Raw genomic sequence first — 17,500 nt, forward strand, 5'->3', positions numbered from 1 at the left:
GTTGGACCTCACCAACCAAGCTGAGCCCAGAAAACCAACCAAGCTGAGCCCAGAAACGAGCCCTCTCAGTCAGCTGGTGTTGGACCTCACCAACCAGCCCACCAAGCTGGTGTTGCCCAGAAAAACGAGCCCTGGTGTTGGACCTCACCAACCAAGCTCAGTCAGCTGGTGTTGGACCTCACCAACCAAGCTGAGCCCAGAAACGAGCCCTCTCAGTCAGCTGGTGTTGGACCTCAACCAACCAAGCTGAGCCCAGAAACGAGCCCTCTCAGTCAGCTGGTGTTGGACCTCACCAACCAAGCTGAGCCCAGAAACGAGCCCTCTCAGTCAGCTGGTGTTGGACCTCACCAACCAAGCTGAGCCCAGAAACTGAGCCCTCTCAGTCAGCTGGTGTTGGACCTCACCAACCAAGCTGAGCCCAGAAACGAGCCCTCTCAGTCAGCTGGTGTTGGACCTCACCAACCAAGCTGAGCCCAGAAACGAGCCCTCTCAGTCAGCTGGTGTTGGACCTCACCAACCAAGCTGACACCACTGCTTCAAAAGAAAGAATTCCAATAAACAAAATCATGAACCAATTAAAGGACTCATTTTTACAACATTGGAAAAACGAAACAAAATCCCAAAGCCGACTAAATTGCTATCTGACCCTGAACAGAGAATATGAATTGGCTGATTATCTCTACTCTGTCAGAGTTACGAAGCAGAGACAGATCCTTACCAAGTACAGGCTGAGTGACCACCGATTGGCAATAGACATAAAAAGATATGGCTACCCAAAGAGGATGTGGTCACTGCATAACAGGGGAGGTAGAGACAGAGATGCACTCTTTTTTACTGTGATAAATATTCCTCACAAAGAGATTAATTATTCACAAAAATGACTCCATTTATTCCAAATTTTAACTTATTAAACCCAGAGGAAAAACTAAAAATACTCATGGGTGAAGGAGCAATGGCTCCTCTTGCAGCCAAATATGTATTTTCCTGCCATAGCCTGAGGGACACTGAATAATAACATCTGCATAGTAAACAGTAACTTACTTATTATTAATATTATTGTTATTACTATTATTATTGTTGTTTATCAATCCAAATAGTAGTGGAATGGGTGGTAATGGTAATGTAGCAGTTTAGTGATGGTAGTAGTGGTAGTAATGATGATGGTAGTTATAGTACTGATGTAATGGTGAAGATGACCGTTATTTAGTTATAAGTTGGTTATAGTTTCATTTTCCATTTTAAGATTTTTATATTTATTACATTTCTACTATTGACTGTTACCATTTTATTGTTATTATTTTGTATTTAATTTTGTATTATTACTTAATACCATGTTATATTATTATTTGCTATCATTTATAATTGTATTACAATGTATATTGTATACATTGTTGCTTTGGCAATATTGACACAATGTTTTTCATGCCAATAAAGCAGCTTGATTTTAAATTTGAGAAAGAGCGGGAGAGAGAGGGAGAGAGAGATTGTGTGTGAGAGGGAGAGAAAGGGAGAAAGAGAGAGAAAGAGAGAGAATGAAAGAGAAAGAGAGAGAGAGAAAGAGAGAGGAGAGAGAAAATGAGAGAGAGTGAAAAAGAGAGAGAGAGAGAAAGAAAGAAAGAGAGCAAGAGAGAGAGAAAGAGAGCAAGAGAGGGATAGAGACAGAGAGACTCTGTATGCTACTGTATGCTGTATACTTATTGTTATTTTTGAATATATGGTTATTTTGATCCTTGGTTATTGTTGTTACTGTTGTCCCGTTGACAATTTTGATTCTCATTTTTTATTTTTATATTGTAAATATCCAAAATAAGCTTTGGCAATATGTACATTGTTACGTCATGCCAATAAAGCAAATTGAATTGAATTTAATTGAGAGAGAAAGAGAGTGTGTGAGAGAGAGAGAGCGAGAGAGAGAGAAAGAGAGAAAGACAGAGAAAGATAAAGGAGAGAGAGAGACAGAGAAAGAGAGCGCACGAGAGAGAGAGTAAGGAGGAGAGAGAAAACAAGAGAGTGTGTGAGGGAGAAAGGGGAAGAGAGAGAGAAAGAGGAATAGAGAGAGGGGAGAGAGAAAGAGAGGGTGAGAGAGGGAGAGAAAGATTGTGTGTGAGGGAGAGAGAGAGAAAGAGAGAGAGAAAGAGATAGAGAGGGAGAGAGAGAGAGAGAAAGAAAGAGGAATAGAGAGAGGGGAGAGAGAAAGAGAGGGTGAGAGAGGGAGAGAAAGATTGTGTGTGAGGGAGAGAGAGAAAGAGAGAAAAAGATATAGAGAGGGAGAGAGAGAGAGAGAGAGAGAGAGAGAAGATAAAGAGAAAGAGAGAGTCCCGTCATCCAGCTGGTCCTGGGGCTGAGTTACAACACCAAATTACAACACAGTCAAAACAAAAACAAAAACAAAACTACACTGCTTATTGGGAAACACAAGCACAAGCTCTAAGCAAAATGCAGTGCTATCTGGCCCTAAATCGACAGTACACCGTGGCTAACTATTTGACCATGGTTACTGATCAAAACCTTAGAAAAACCTTGACAAAATACAGGCTCAGTGAGCACAGCCTTGCCATTGAGAAGGGTAGACACAGGAAAAGAGAAAGAGATAGAGAGAGAGAGAGAGAGAGCTCACAATGACTAACTCAGTTCATGATGTAAAAGGAAGGTTTATTCAGGTGATTGATGCATCACCTCATGTTTCACCTCATGTTTCACCTCATGTTTCAGCTCATGTTTCAGCTCATGTTTCACCTCATGTTTCAGCTCATGTTTCAGCTCATGTTTCACCTCATGTTTCACCTCATGTTTCACCTCATGTTTCAGCTCATGTTTCAGCTCATGTTTCACCTCATGTTTCAGCTCACTCTGGATGCTTGGTAGAAAGATTTTCCTCCAGGCTTCATCCATGAATTTGATGTTTTGCTTCAAGTAGTGATACTTCAGGAGTTTTGGGATGTCCTACTTTGCTTGATTTACTTTTCTAAGTGATTTAACCTTTCTGAACAACAATTCGTTGCAATAATCTTGATTAATACTTTGGTGTGCCACTGTTGTCCTTTCTGATGACTGTATCAGAGAAAAAGCATTCAGACTGTATCCTTGGTCAATTTTCGATGTTATGGCACCGTTGTTGGATAATAGTTTCTCTTTCCAGTCTCAAGTGGTGGTTAAATACAGCGCCAGTCAAAAGTTTGGACACACCTACTCATTCAAGGCTCTTTTGTTTATTTTTACTATTTTCTACATTTTCTATTTTCTAGTAATAGTGAAGACATCAAAACTATGAAATAACACATATGGAATAATTTAGTAACCAAAACAGTGTTAAACAAATCAAAGTATATTTTAGATTTTAGATTCTTCAAAGTAGCCACCCTTTGCCTTGATGACAGCTTTGCACACTCTTGGCATTCTCTCAACCAGCTTCACCTAGAAGTCTTTTCCAACTGTCTTGAAGGAGTTCCCACATATGCTGAGCACTTGTTGTCTGCTTTTCAATCACTCTGTGGTCCAACTCATCCAAAACCATCTCAATTGGGTTGAGGTCACGTGATTGCGGAGGCCAGGTCATCCGATGCAGCACTCCATCACTCTCATTATTGGTCAAATAGCCCTTACACAGCCTGGAGGTGTGTTGGGTGTGTTGAGATGTGTCTGTTACATGAACTCTGTGAAGCATTTATTTGGGCTGCAATTTCTGAGGCTGGTAACTCTAATGAACATATGCTTTGCAGCAGAGGTAACTCTGGGTCTTCCTTTCCTGTGGCGGTCCTCATAAGAGCCAGTTTCATCATAGTGCTTAATGGTTTCTGTGACTGAATTTGAAAAACTTTCTAAGTTCTTGAAATGTTCCGTATTGACTGACCTTCGTGTCTTAAAGTAACGATAGACTGTTGTTTCTCTTTGCCTATTTGCGCTGTTCTTGCCATAATATGGACTTGGTATTTTACCAAATAGGGCTATCTTCTGAATATCAACCCTACCTTGTCACAACACAACTGATTGGCTCAAACTAAATAAATTATACAAATGAACTTTTAACAAGGTACACCTGTTAATTGAAATGCATTCCAGGTGACTACCTCATGAAGCTGGTTGAGAGAATGCCAAGAGTGTGCAAAGCTGTCATCAAAGCGAAGACTAGCTACTTGGAAGAATCTCGTTTGTTTAACTTTTTTTTTTAACACATGCATGCTGTCTGGAGACATGCCATCAGCCCAATGGCTACAGTCTGGACAACAGCTATTTCCACCAGCAGGCCCTTACATACATTCATACATACATACATACATACATACATACATACATACATACATACATACATACACACACACACACACACACACACACACACACACACACACACACACACACACAAGTATGCACACGCAGGAACGCATACACACACACATACACATACACATGCACACACACCCATGCATACATGCACAATCACACACGAACACACAGACACCACCGCTCCCTTGGGACACAGTCAATCATGAAGTCTTCTCTAGTGTTAAAGGCTTCTGGCGCCTCAGTTGCCATTGACGACATGTTCCATGTATCCTTGTATCGGTTGTCAAGGATCATTAAGAGGCATTCACATGGATCTCTCAATGGCTAATCGGAACACACAGACATCCAGACACACATCGACCGACAGACAGACAGACAGACAGACAGACAGACAGACGCGCACACGCACACACACACACACACGTACAAAGGCAATTAGAGTACTCTACTTTCTCTTCATAAATGAAGGGAGGAACCAACCAACTGAAGCTTAGAAAAGTCCATAGGGGCCCACGTGTTAAGACACCTGTCCCCACCCTGCTGCACTCTGGAGACCCTGAATATGAACAACTATAAAATGAAAGCTCTATATTTTATGCTGATTGTGAGAACATGTAACGTGTTGAGCGTTACCAAGGGTTCAGAGGAGATGACTCTGTACCACACATGAGTTGGTTAGTGTTGTGAGATGTTTAGATTATAACAGGATGCTCCACATGTCTTTGGGCAGTACCATTTCCATAACCAAATCATTGATTCATTAGGTATCCTAGTAGAATATGGTTAAAACCTGAGAGTGACAGCTAAGACTTGAAGCTACAGTATCAAACCCCAATGAGACAGCACTGACATGCAGGAAGATAAAGGGAGATGAAGGGAGATGAGAGGAGGACTGAGGAGGCTCATCCCAAACTCTTGCGACTATGATGGCACTTGGATTCTGACATCATTGCTGTCTGGGATCGATCAGCTGAAGTGGAGTCTGGTCACGGTAGGATGGATGGAGGGAGGGAAAGAGAGAGAAAGAGAGAGAAAGAGAAAGGAGAGAGAGAATTAAGAGCACAATATACAGTGACCCCTTGACTTTTTCCACATTTTGTTAAGTTACAGCCTTATTCTAAAACGTATCTTAAAAAATATATATCCTCATCAATCTACACACAATGACCCATAATATTTTTTTTGCACATTTATTAAACATTAAAAAAAAAAAAACATCTTATTTACATAAGTATTCAGACCCTTTGCAATGAGACAAATTGAGCTCAGGTGCATCCTGTTTTGAGATGTTTCTACAACTTGATTGGAATACACCTGCTGTAAATTCAATTGATTAGAAATGCCAGATTAAAAACCAAGCCATGAGGTCGAAGGAATTGTCCGTAGATCTCAGAGACAGGATTGTGTCGAGACACAGATCTGGGGAAGGGTACCAAAAAATGCCTGCAGCATTGAAGGTCCCCAAGAACACAGTGTCCATTATTCTTAAATGGAAGAAGTTTGGAGCCACCAATACTTTTCCTAGAGCGGGCCGTCCGGCCAAACTGAGATATCGGGGAAGAAAGACCTTGGTCAAGGAGGTGACCAAGAACCCGATGGTCACTCTGACAGTGATCTGGAGTTCCGCTGTGGAGATGGGAGAACCTTCCAGAAGGACAACCATCAGGCCTTTATGGTAGAGTGGCCAGATGAAAGCCACTCTTCAGTAAAAGGCACATGACAGCCCGCTTGGAGTTTGCCAAAAGGTACCATGAGAAACAAGATTCTCTTGTCTGATGAAACCAAGATCAACCTCTTTGTCCTGAATGCCAAGCGTCACATCTGGAGGAAACTTGGCAACATCCCTATGGTGAAGCATGGTGGTGGCAGCATCATGCTGTGGGGATGTTTTTCAGCAGCATGGACTGGGTGACTAGTCAGGATCGAGGGAAAGCTGAAAGGAGCAAAGTACAGAGAGATCCTTGATGAAAACCTGCTCCAGAGATCTCAGGACCTCAGACGAAGGTTCACCTTGCAGGAGAGTCTTCAGGACATGTCTCTGAATGTCCTTGAGTGGTCCAGCCAGATCCCGGACTCGAACCCGATCAAACATCTCTAGAGACACCTGAAAAATGCTGTGTAGCGACGCTCCCCATCCAACCTGACAGAGCTTGAGATCTGCAGAAAAGAATGGGAGAAACTCCCCAAACACAGGTGTGTCAAGCTTGTAGCATCATACCCAAAAAGACTCAAGGCTGTAATTGCTGCCAAAGGTGCTTCAACAAAGTACTGAGTAAAGAGTCTAAGTACTGAGTAAAGGGTCTGAATACTTATGTAAATGTCATATTTCATTTTGTTTTTCTTCTAAAAACCCATTTTTGCATTGTCATTATGGGATATTCTGTGTAGATAATGAGGAAAAACACGTTTTAATCAATTTAAGAATAAGGCTGTAACGTAACAAAATGTAGAAAAAGTGAAATTGTCTGAATCCTTTCCGAATGCAGTGTATACTGGAAGAGGGAAGGAGGACTGAGAATCGAGAAGAGAGAAGTAGGGAGAGATACTCTCTCTGTAATAGAACTTATTCAAGGAAGACTTCTGCTATATTTGCTTGAAAAAGACTTGTAGTTTTGAGAAACACCCAGAGAATTGTTCACTTTGTTGAAATGTTGAAAGCCTATTTGGTGCAGTGTGGCTGGATCTGTGTGAGGGTTGAATACGTTTGTCTGGCAGCGTTTGCATTGGGGAACTATTTTCAGACGGCAAACATGGGCTCTCTCAGAATACAGCCTGCCTTCTATCCAAAGCAGACAGCACTGTGCACTCTACCTAGAGCCTAGAATGTGTGTGTGTGTGTGGTCATGCTAGTGATCATGTGTGTGTATCCGTGTGCTAGCCTGGGACCTGACGATGTGTATAACCCACTGATGCAGGGAGCACTGCATCATATTATTTGAGACAGGCAGGGGGTCGGGATGAATACTAATCAGTCTCCTTTTCTCTCCCTTCTCTTCTCTCTTCTCCTCTCCTCTACTTCTCAGCCTGTACTGTCAGACTTGACTCCTATAGGACAGTAGGAACCTGTGTGCTTTGATTCTCCAGTGAGATTGAGATGAGAGCTCAGGGCTAGAGATGAGAGCTCAGGGCTAGAGATGAAAGCTCAGGGCTAGAGATGAAAGCTCAGGGTTAGAGATGAAAGCTCAGGGCTAGATATGAATGCTCAGGGCTAGAGATGAAAGCTCAGGGTTAGAGATGAGAGCTCAGGGCTAGAGATGAGAGCTCAGGGCTAGAGATGAGAGCTCAGGGCTAGAGATAAAAGCTCAGGGTTAGAGATGAAAGCTCAGGGTTAGAGATGAAAGCTCAGGGTTAGAGATGAGAGCTCAGGGCTAGAGATGAGAGCTCAGGGTTAGAGATGAAAGCTCAGGGTTAGAGATGAAAGCTCAGGGTTAGAGATGAGAGCTCAGGGCTAGAGATGAGAGCTCAGGGTTAGAGATGAAAGCTCAGGGTTAGAGATGAGAGCTCAGGGCTAGAGATGAAAGCTCAGGGCTAGAGATAAAAGCTCAGGGTTAGAGATGAGAGCTCAGGGTTAGAGATGAACGCTCAGGGTTAGAGATGAAAGCTCAGGGTTAGAGATGAAAGCTCAGGGTTAGAGATGAGAGCTCAGGGCTAGAGATGAGAGCTCAGGGTTAGAGATGAAAGCTCAGGGTTAGAGATGAAAGCTCAGGGTTAGAGATGAGAGCTCAGGGCTAGAGATGAGAGCTCAGGGCTAGAGATGAAAGCTCAGGGCTAGAGATAAAAGCTCAGGGTTAGAGATGAGAGCTCAGGGTTAGAGATGAAAGCTCAGGGTTAGAGATGAGAGCTCAGGGCTAGAGATGAAAGCTCAGGGCTAGAGATAAGAGCTCAGGGTTAGAGATGAGAACTCAGGGTTAGAGATAAAAGCTCAGGGTTAGAGATGAGAGCTCAGGGTTAGAGATAAAAGCTCAGGGTTAGAGATGAGAGCTCAGGGTTAGAGATAAAAGCTCAGGGTTAGAGATGAGAGCTCAGGGTTAGAGATAAAAGCTCAGGGTTAGAGATGAGAGCTCAGGGTTAGAGATGAAAGCTCAGGGTTAGAGATGAAAGCTCAGGGTTAGAGATGAAAGCTCAGGGTTAGAGATGAGAGCTCAGGGTTAGAGATGAGAGCTCAGGGCTAGAGATGAAAGCTCAGGGTTAGAGATGAGAGCTCAGGGCTAGAGATGAGAGCTCAGGGTTAGAGATGAAAGCTCAGGGTTAGAGATGAAAGCTCAGGGTTAGAGATGAGAGCTCAGGGTTAGAGATGAGAGCTCAGGGCTAGAGATGAAAGCTCAGGGTTAGAGATGAGAGCTCAGGGCTAGAGATGAGAGCTCAGGGTTAGAGATAAAAGCTCAGGGCTAGAGATAAAAGCTCAGGGTTAGAGATGAAAGCTCAGGGTTAGAGATGAGAGCTCAGGGTTAGAGATGAGAGCTCAGGGCTAGAGATAAAAGCTCAGGGTTAGAGATGAGAGCTCAGGGTTAGAGATGAAAGCTCAGGGTTAGAGATGAAAGCTCAGGGTTAGAGATGAAAGCTCAGGGTTAGAGATGAGAGCTCAGGGCTTGCTGCTGTGTTTCTCCAACAAATTATTATTTACAATGACTGCCTACCAGAAGGCAAAAGGCCTCCTGCAAAAGGCCTCAAGCTTATTGACAGTCTGTGGTGGAAACATAATCGATTTGATGATAAACTAAAAAAGTTCAATACCAGAATATTTGTGGAAATGGAGACTTTCACTCTCTCTGCTCAAAAACATTTCATGCTGAGAACCAGGTCTCTTACACAGGCCCTGTATACACATTAATGCACATCAATATACACTATACATATTAATATGCATCAATATACACTATACACATTAATACACATCAATATACACTATACAGATGAATACAAATCAATATACACTATGCATCAATATACACTATACATATTAATATGCATCAATATACACTATACAGATGAATACAAATCAATATACACTATACATATTAATATGCATCAATATACACTATACACATTAATATACATCAATATACACATCAATACATACATTAATATACACATCAATATGCACATTAATATGCACATTAATATACATCAATATACACAACAATATATACATTAATATACTTCAATATACACATCAATATCAATCACATCCCTATATACATTAATTATCACATCAATATACACATCAATATGCATCAGTATCACGGTCGTTAAAATGGACAGACCAAGGCGCAGCTTGATTTGAGTTCCACATCTTTATTAAAAGTGAAACTTCTCAACAAAAAAATAAACAAACAATGACCGTGAAGTAACGTAGTGCTACACAACACTAACACAAAACAATATCCCACAAAAGCAGGTGGGAACAGGGACACCTTAAGTATGATCCCCAATTAGAGACAACGATAATCAGCTGCCTCTAATTGGGAACCATACTCAATCCCAAACACAGAAATAAATTGACTAGAACACCCCCTAGTCACGCCCTGACCTACATAATAGATAACCAAGGGCTCTCTATGGTCAGGGTGTGACAGTACCGCCCCCAAAGGTGCGGACTCCGGCCGCAAAACCTGAAACCAAATGGGGAGGGTGGGGGGGTGACTAGTGTTGGTGGCGGCTCCAGTGCGGGTCGTAGCCCCCGCCCAGACCCCGGATCTGGCCATGGCGCAGAGAAAGGCTCCTGCCATGGAGCGGGACTGGACACCGTGCCTGGACTGGGCATCGGCGCAGAGAAAGGCTCCTGCTATGGAGCGGGACTGGACACCGTGCCTGGACTGAGCATCGGCACAGGTTGCACCGGACTGATGACACGCTCCTCAGGTCGAGTGAGCGGAGCCGGCACAGGACGTACCGGGCTGGGGAGGCGCACTGGCGGCCTGGTGCGTGGAGCCGGCACAGGACGCTCCGGGCTGGGGAGGCGCACTAGAGGCCTAGTGCGTGGAGCCGGTTAAGGTGGCACTGTTGACACGCACTTCAGAGTGAGTGCGGGGAGCTGGCACAGGACGTACCGGACTGGGGAGGCGCACTGGAGGCCAGATGCGTGGAGCCGGCACAGGTTTCACCAGACTGCTAACAGGCTCTTCAGGTCAAATGTTGTGCAGAGCACACACTCAATCCCAAATATAGGAATTTATTGACTAGAACACGCCCTAGTCACACCTACAACACCATAGAGAACCAAGGGCTCTCTATGGTCAGGGCGTGACACATCAATATACATCAATGCACAACCATACATACATTAAAACACATCAATATCAATACACATCACTATATACATTAATTATAATATCAATATAGACATCAATATACACATCAATATGCTATACGCATCAATATACACATCAATATACACATCAATATACACATCAATATACATCAATACACACCATTATATACTTCAATACACAAATTAACACACATCAATATACACCTCAATATACACATCAATATACACATCAATATACACCTCACTATACACATCAGTATAGATATCAATACATACATCAATATACACATGTATATATGCATCAATATTCATATAAATATACAGAACAATAAACATATCAATATACACTATACACATCCATATACACTATACACATCACTATACATCAATATACACTACACATCCATATACACTATACACATCACTATACAAATCAATATACACTACACATCAATATACACATCAATATATGCAATTAAATATACATATCAATATGCACATCAATACACAGACATATACGCATCAATATACACATCAATATACAGATCAATATACACATCAATATACACATCAATATACACATCTATATACACATCAATATACACATCAATATACACATCACTATACACATCAATACACAGATCAATATACACATCAATATACACATCAATATACACATCAATATACACATCAATATACACATACAATATACACATCAATATACACATCAATATACACATCAATATACACATCAATATATACACATCAATATACACATCTATATACACATCAATATACACATCTATATACACATCAATACACAGACATATACGCATCAATATACACATCAATATACACATCAATATACACATCTATATACACATCAATATACACATCTATATACACATCAATATACGCATCAATATACACATCAATATACACATCAATATACACATCAATATACACATCTATATACACATCAATATACACATCTATATACACATCAATATACACATCAATATACACATCTATATACACATCTATATACGCATCAATATACACATCAATATACACATCAATATACACATCAATATACACATCAATATACACATCAATATACACATCAATACACATACATATACACATCTATCAATATACACATCAATATATGCATCAATATAAATATACATATCAATATGCACATCAATACACAGACATATACGCATCAATATACGCATCAATATACACATCAATATACACATCAATATACACATCAATATACACATCAATATACACATCAATACACGAAAAGCAAGTAACAAAAGGAAAGACAGAAACCGAGACAAAGAGAGAGAAACTGTAATGACTGGTTGCCCGGTGGATGTAATAAGTTGTTTATCTTTGTTTCTGGAACATATTTACCCCCTGCTGTGCATCATGGGACTTAGCCAAAACAATGGAATGGAAACAAAGCAGTGAGGATGCTGCCCTTCATAAGGCTGCATTGTTTACAGAATGGAGTCAACCGGGCTAATTTAGTACAGTCAAATCAAATCAACTCAAGCTCTATTTATTCAGACATGCAATGTGCTTCACAGGGGAAAAGAAACAATGACATAAAAACACTGAAAATAAAAATGGAAGTATTTACTACACAACAAACGTAAGAGGATAAAAACTACAGAATAACAATAGAAATTAAATGACTGAAAAGCACCCAAAGGAGAAGCAAAGCTAAGAAGGTGTGTTTTAAGATGACAGCATCACTGCTTCCATTCCTCCTGTATTATCATGGTCTCAGTATAAGGACACCATATAAGGATACCATAGTCTCCACAAGTGATTGCAACCAAACAAGGCAAAAAAAAGATGCTAAGCTTGACTGTCTTTACGCTTACCGCTAATGTGAGAATGTTCTACCGTGAGTGTGTAATATTCTTGTTATTTTATTGTCTTTGCAGATCATGAATTTGGATGGGGAGTTTTGAAGAGTTTCTGCTGAGAAAGCCCAACTATTACACTCATAGAAGGAGGCGTGGCTTTGAACCAGAGGTGGTGCCACACCCAACCCAGCTGATTCCAGGTAACTAACTCTAACTTCCACATAGTGGATGTACTACAGTCCTACATCTCTCTACGTAGTGAACGAAGCTCCATGAAGCTCTAGGAAGCTCTATGAAGCTCTATGAAGCTCTAGGAAATGAAGTTAGGTCTTCTGTTACTGTTTGTGACATCTTCATTAGTGTTGTGTTGTATTTAGTTCTCATTATGTCACGAGAGAAACAGGATGAAACTAATGACCGCTTCCCAAACCTTTGTCTTTACGAGATGGAAGTGGATGCGGTTGAGAAGCGCCATCGAACGCGTTCCAAAGGGGTCCGAGGTACGCTACGGTAACAGTACAGTGTGTCTGTCTCTCTAAACGGCCTGGGGTTGTTAGTTACTGCCCCCCCCAACCCCCTCACTCTGCCCCCTCCCTCTCATCTGCCAGCCACCTGGCATCATATTGGGGGACATCAAGTCAAAGTGAAAGTGACTGTGGATGCTCAGAAATGCATCATGGATCCTGTAGTTTTGATTTTGATTGTAATTGTTTATTCTTTACTGCTATTACTGTGTATGCTGTACTAGACAGTGCATCTAACTGTGTCTGATGTGGCTTTGTTCATCTTTCTCACTAGTTCCAGTGGAGACGGCAGCACAGGAATTATTCAGGTTGGTGCGTAATTCATTCCTGAGGGCTTTACAGACTCTCTGAGTGGTCAATGCTTTTCTAAATATATTTGATTTGCTGTTGTATTAACGGTAGGCTATAGCGGGGATATTATGATCAACTGCATTCTATTATCACATAGCATACAGTACTCCCTGCAGATTGGTCGTGTTGAGGGGGACCATTTCGTTCCAGTGATACAAGTGAATGTCCCTGACATGTATTCACATCATATCCACATCATATCCACCGTACTCACATCATATCCACCGTGACTTGAGGTCCAGTGTTGTATTGTAAACAGCCACTGTTGACGGTGCCTTTACCGTGTCGCTCTAGTCATTTCCTCAGCTGTAAGATTTGGACAGGGATCAAGTGTTTAGCTCATGATTACTTTCATGCCTTCATTGAACAGATTAAAAATGATTGATTATTCCCCCCAAAAAAAAAAATGTTTGCGATACATCTACCCTTTTTCGTTGCAGTTGTAGAATACACCAATGTTCTAATCATTCTAGTACACTCTGTAATCGTGTGTTTTCTGTCTGGCCAGTGGCCTGCACAGTCTCTATCTCTAAACACCCTTCTCCCTCTTGATGGCATTTCTCAGCTCAGAAACCCTAATCCATAATCTCTCCGCGCCACTTCCCTGGCTCTTGCTTCTCACACACTTATGATTGCGCACGTCCACACACACGTAAACATACACACATACATACTCAGGCAGACAGTCAGGCAAGCACGCACGCATGCACACACAGAGACAGACAGCCCACTGGCCTATACACATCCTCCCCCTAAGGACATGGGTGTTTCATCAGCCCATGGATCCATTTCCAGGGCTACACACATCAATAATGCCAATAGCAGTGATCGATGCGTGCTCCTGCCATTCACCGGGAAATCTATGGATCTGTTCACCTTGGAGAGAGCGAGAGCTGCTGTTCTGCTCTAATCAGCACAATCATGCACTTTTCATTGTGGATGGTGCATGACGGACATCCACATCAATCCATATTAGGAAGTTGTCAAGGAAAACTAAATCAGTGGTCAGACAATGCTTCCTAAGTTGTACAAATGACCTCGACTAACCTGCACCCCCGCACATTGACTTGGTTCCGGTATCCCCTGTATATAGCCTGACTAACCTGCACCCCCGCACATTGACTGGGTACTGGTATCCCCTGTATATAGCCTGACTAACCTGCACCCCCGCACATTGACTGGGTACTGGTATCCCCTGACTGGGTACTGGTATCCCCTGTATATAGCCTGACTAACCTGTACCCCCGCACATTGACTGGGTACTGGTATCCCCTGTATATAGCCTGACTAACCTCTACCCTCGCACATTGACTCGGTACTGGTATCCCCTGTATATAGCCTGACTAACCTGCACCCCCGCACATTGACTCGGTACTGGTATCCCCTGTATATAGCCTTGTTATTGTTATTTTATTGTGTTACTTTTTTGGGGGGGGGGTAAATATTTTCTTAACTATTTCTTAAACTGCAATGTTGGTTAAGGGCTTGTAACTAAACACGTACGGTCTACCTGTTGTATTTGGCGCATGTGACAAATACGATTTGATTTGATCTCCTAATATGGATACCGTACGCCGCAGATGGCCATAAACTAGTTTACCTCCTAGTACCTATAGGTGTGGGGTCAAAGGGAGAGGCACCCAGTGTTCCTTAAGAGGGGCTCTTTACCTTTTGCACTCACAGCTGTCAAAATTAAGGCTGATGGGCTGCTATGAAATATGCAGAGTAGTGAGTCATCGCCTGGCCTTGAGGCTGCTGGCTGTGTGTTCTCATTACATGAATAATACACAGCTGCTATGGTCCTGTGCATTCCTCTGGATCATGTGTTTTGTCATGCATGTACTGAGCACTATCTGTGTGTGAGGGAATGGGATGTCATCTGGAGGAGAGTGTGTGCATCGGGTGAAGGGGGAGGGTCTGTGTGTGTGTGTGTGTGTGTGTGTGTGTGTGTGTGTGTGTGTGTGTATGTGCCTGTCGTGCCATGCATCGTGTTAACTCTAGTGTCTCTCCTTGCTTACAGCTGTCCTACTCCAGGCTGTGATGGAAGTGGACATGTCAGCGGCAAATATGCCAGACACCGAAGGTAAAGATCCTTCTTCACTCCCCTTATAATCTGCATTTTTCCTCCTCCTCCTCACTCACTCACTCACTCACTCACTCACTCACTCACTCACTCACTCACTCACTCACTCACTCACTAAGCCCTCCCTGACCTGTCATGGACAAATCAAGCTCTTCAGCTCCAGGCCATTGCTCCTGCACAAAAAGCAAACCTGCAATTGCAATCACCGGCTGTGAAAAGTTGATTGCAAAATGTGTCAGAATATCTGAGGACCTGCTTGAATGTTAGATTGATACTGGTTGATTGTGGTTGTGCAACATCTACAGATGTAGGTTTTTAATTTGATCAACCTGTTGCAGGAGAACATTCCTGCAATGTAGGACATTTTAAACTTGTGGTGTATTTGAGCATTAAAAATGCTTCTGAAGTTTGTAATTTCCACCTTGAAATTTCAGACTTGATTTTCCATTATTTTTTTATGATCAACCCTTACATCAATGTTTATTAATTACTGTATAATCCACGCACTAATTAATATTTCCTGTTGCTGCAGGGTTATTGTCCTGCAGTAGCTCAAATTCAGATCCTACATCTGTATCTTTCTGTGATTGCCGTGGTGATTTCCCAGACACATTGACAGATTACATAGAGACTGGAGTGTTGTACTTCGAGAGCTGTGGACACAACCGTTTTGCTGTAATCTTGGATGTTATCGAGAATTTGGGTGCCAATTTAAAGTCTTTTATATCTTCAAGGTCACCCAAATTCTTGCAAATGTTAAGTCAATGATCAATGGCAACTTTAACATCCCCCTGAGGTCGATGTCCGCGCCCCAGCGGAAAAAATAATTAGCATAATAAAACAATCCCAATAAAAATCTGTTTAAGGAACAATGGATGCATTTCAATCCACCGCGTCTGCCTATGTCACACTTCCACGGTGAAAGGTAACAGAGCTAGAGCAGTGTTTATCAGACCATGAGACTACTCGAAAATTGGGCTCTATGACCTCCACAAATGTCAGGAGACTAGTTTGAACTCAGTACAGATGATCTTCCAACTTCTGTCTGTCGTGTCCGAACCGTCTGGGCTACACACTAATGACCCCCCTGTGCAAAGGTGAGACTCTTACCAACATGTACATGTGGGTTGTTTTGTTCTAGGATGCCCACAAGACTTGTCTGAAGGTCCCTGGTACCAGTTGAAAAAATGGATGGAAGTATATGTGGAGACCGTTTAATGGCAAAAATATGGGGTTAAATACATGTACATGTTTCCTGATCTTTCTTATATCTCTCAGATGTAGGACAGACACTTCAGAACAAACTTCCTTTTGATATGTTTTTGGGACTATCTGTTGTTCTATGTAGTGAATCTGTTATTCAATTAGTTTGTATTGGCTAATAGAAGTAATATACTTCAAGGGGTCTGTCCTATATTTCAAAATCAAAAAGCGAAATGATCCTTGGTATGACCTTCTTGAAACAATTCCATATAGCTTAGTAGAACCCCACCTCCCCCGGCTTAGACAGGGCTTAGACTCTGATAGGTTGATTTACAGTCATGAGTGCCTACATTGTACATACAGGTGGTCCCGGGAAACAAACCCATTATCCTTGTGTTGCATGCTCTACCAACTGAGCCGCAGAGGACCACTTAAGAAATCACTCAAAAGAAGAGAAAGGTGGCGATAGGAAATCGAACTTCGTTGACAGCTGACATGTAAAGTCACCAGACGTTCCCAGAGTCCTCCTCCACTCAGGGCATGTTTAAACAAAAGCTTCTCCACTTGATGCTATTTACTCCCCAGACGTGGGCTAGAGAGATTGATAGCTGTGTCTCCCCATCAAGGCGTCTCCATGAACCAGTGGGCTAGAATTGCATTTGGTGCCACAGACCTCACCCTCTCCCAAAGACCCTGGGTGATAAATTACCTGAGGCTGAGCTCTGGAAGAGCTCTGTGTGTGTGTGTGTGTGTGTGTGTGTGTGTGTGTGTGTGTGTGTGTGTGTGTGTGTGTGTGTGTGTGTGTGTGTGTGTGTGTGTGTGTGTGTGTGTGTGTGTGTGTGCGTGTGTACATGCGAGTGAGAGAGGAGGGCATTAGATCCTGAGGCGGCCCTGCCTGAAA

General features: G+C 42.3%; 1 protein-coding gene across 7 annotated transcripts in view; it reads left to right on the top strand.

Moving 5' to 3' along the window:
• LOC112217993 (myelin transcription factor 1-like protein) overlaps positions 1 to 17,500 on the top strand; it is a 124,923-nt gene that overhangs the window by 17,648 nt on the left and 89,775 nt on the right. For all 7 annotated transcript variants that reach the window (XM_042300947.1, XM_042300946.1, XM_042300950.1 and 4 more), the window contains exons 2-5: positions 12,517 to 12,638; positions 12,884 to 12,938; positions 13,237 to 13,270; positions 15,334 to 15,396. In XM_042300947.1, the coding sequence (XP_042156881.1) occupies positions 12,884 to 12,938; positions 13,237 to 13,270; positions 15,334 to 15,396 (152 nt within the window). In that variant the 5' untranslated portion in view covers positions 12,517 to 12,638. The remainder of the gene's footprint in view (positions 1 to 12,516; positions 12,639 to 12,883; positions 12,939 to 13,236; positions 13,271 to 15,333; positions 15,397 to 17,500) is intronic.

This window comes from Oncorhynchus tshawytscha, linkage group LG18 (assembly GCF_018296145.1).
Source record: "Oncorhynchus tshawytscha isolate Ot180627B linkage group LG18, Otsh_v2.0, whole genome shotgun sequence".
Classification (NCBI taxonomy): domain Eukaryota; kingdom Metazoa; phylum Chordata; class Actinopteri; order Salmoniformes; family Salmonidae; genus Oncorhynchus; species Oncorhynchus tshawytscha.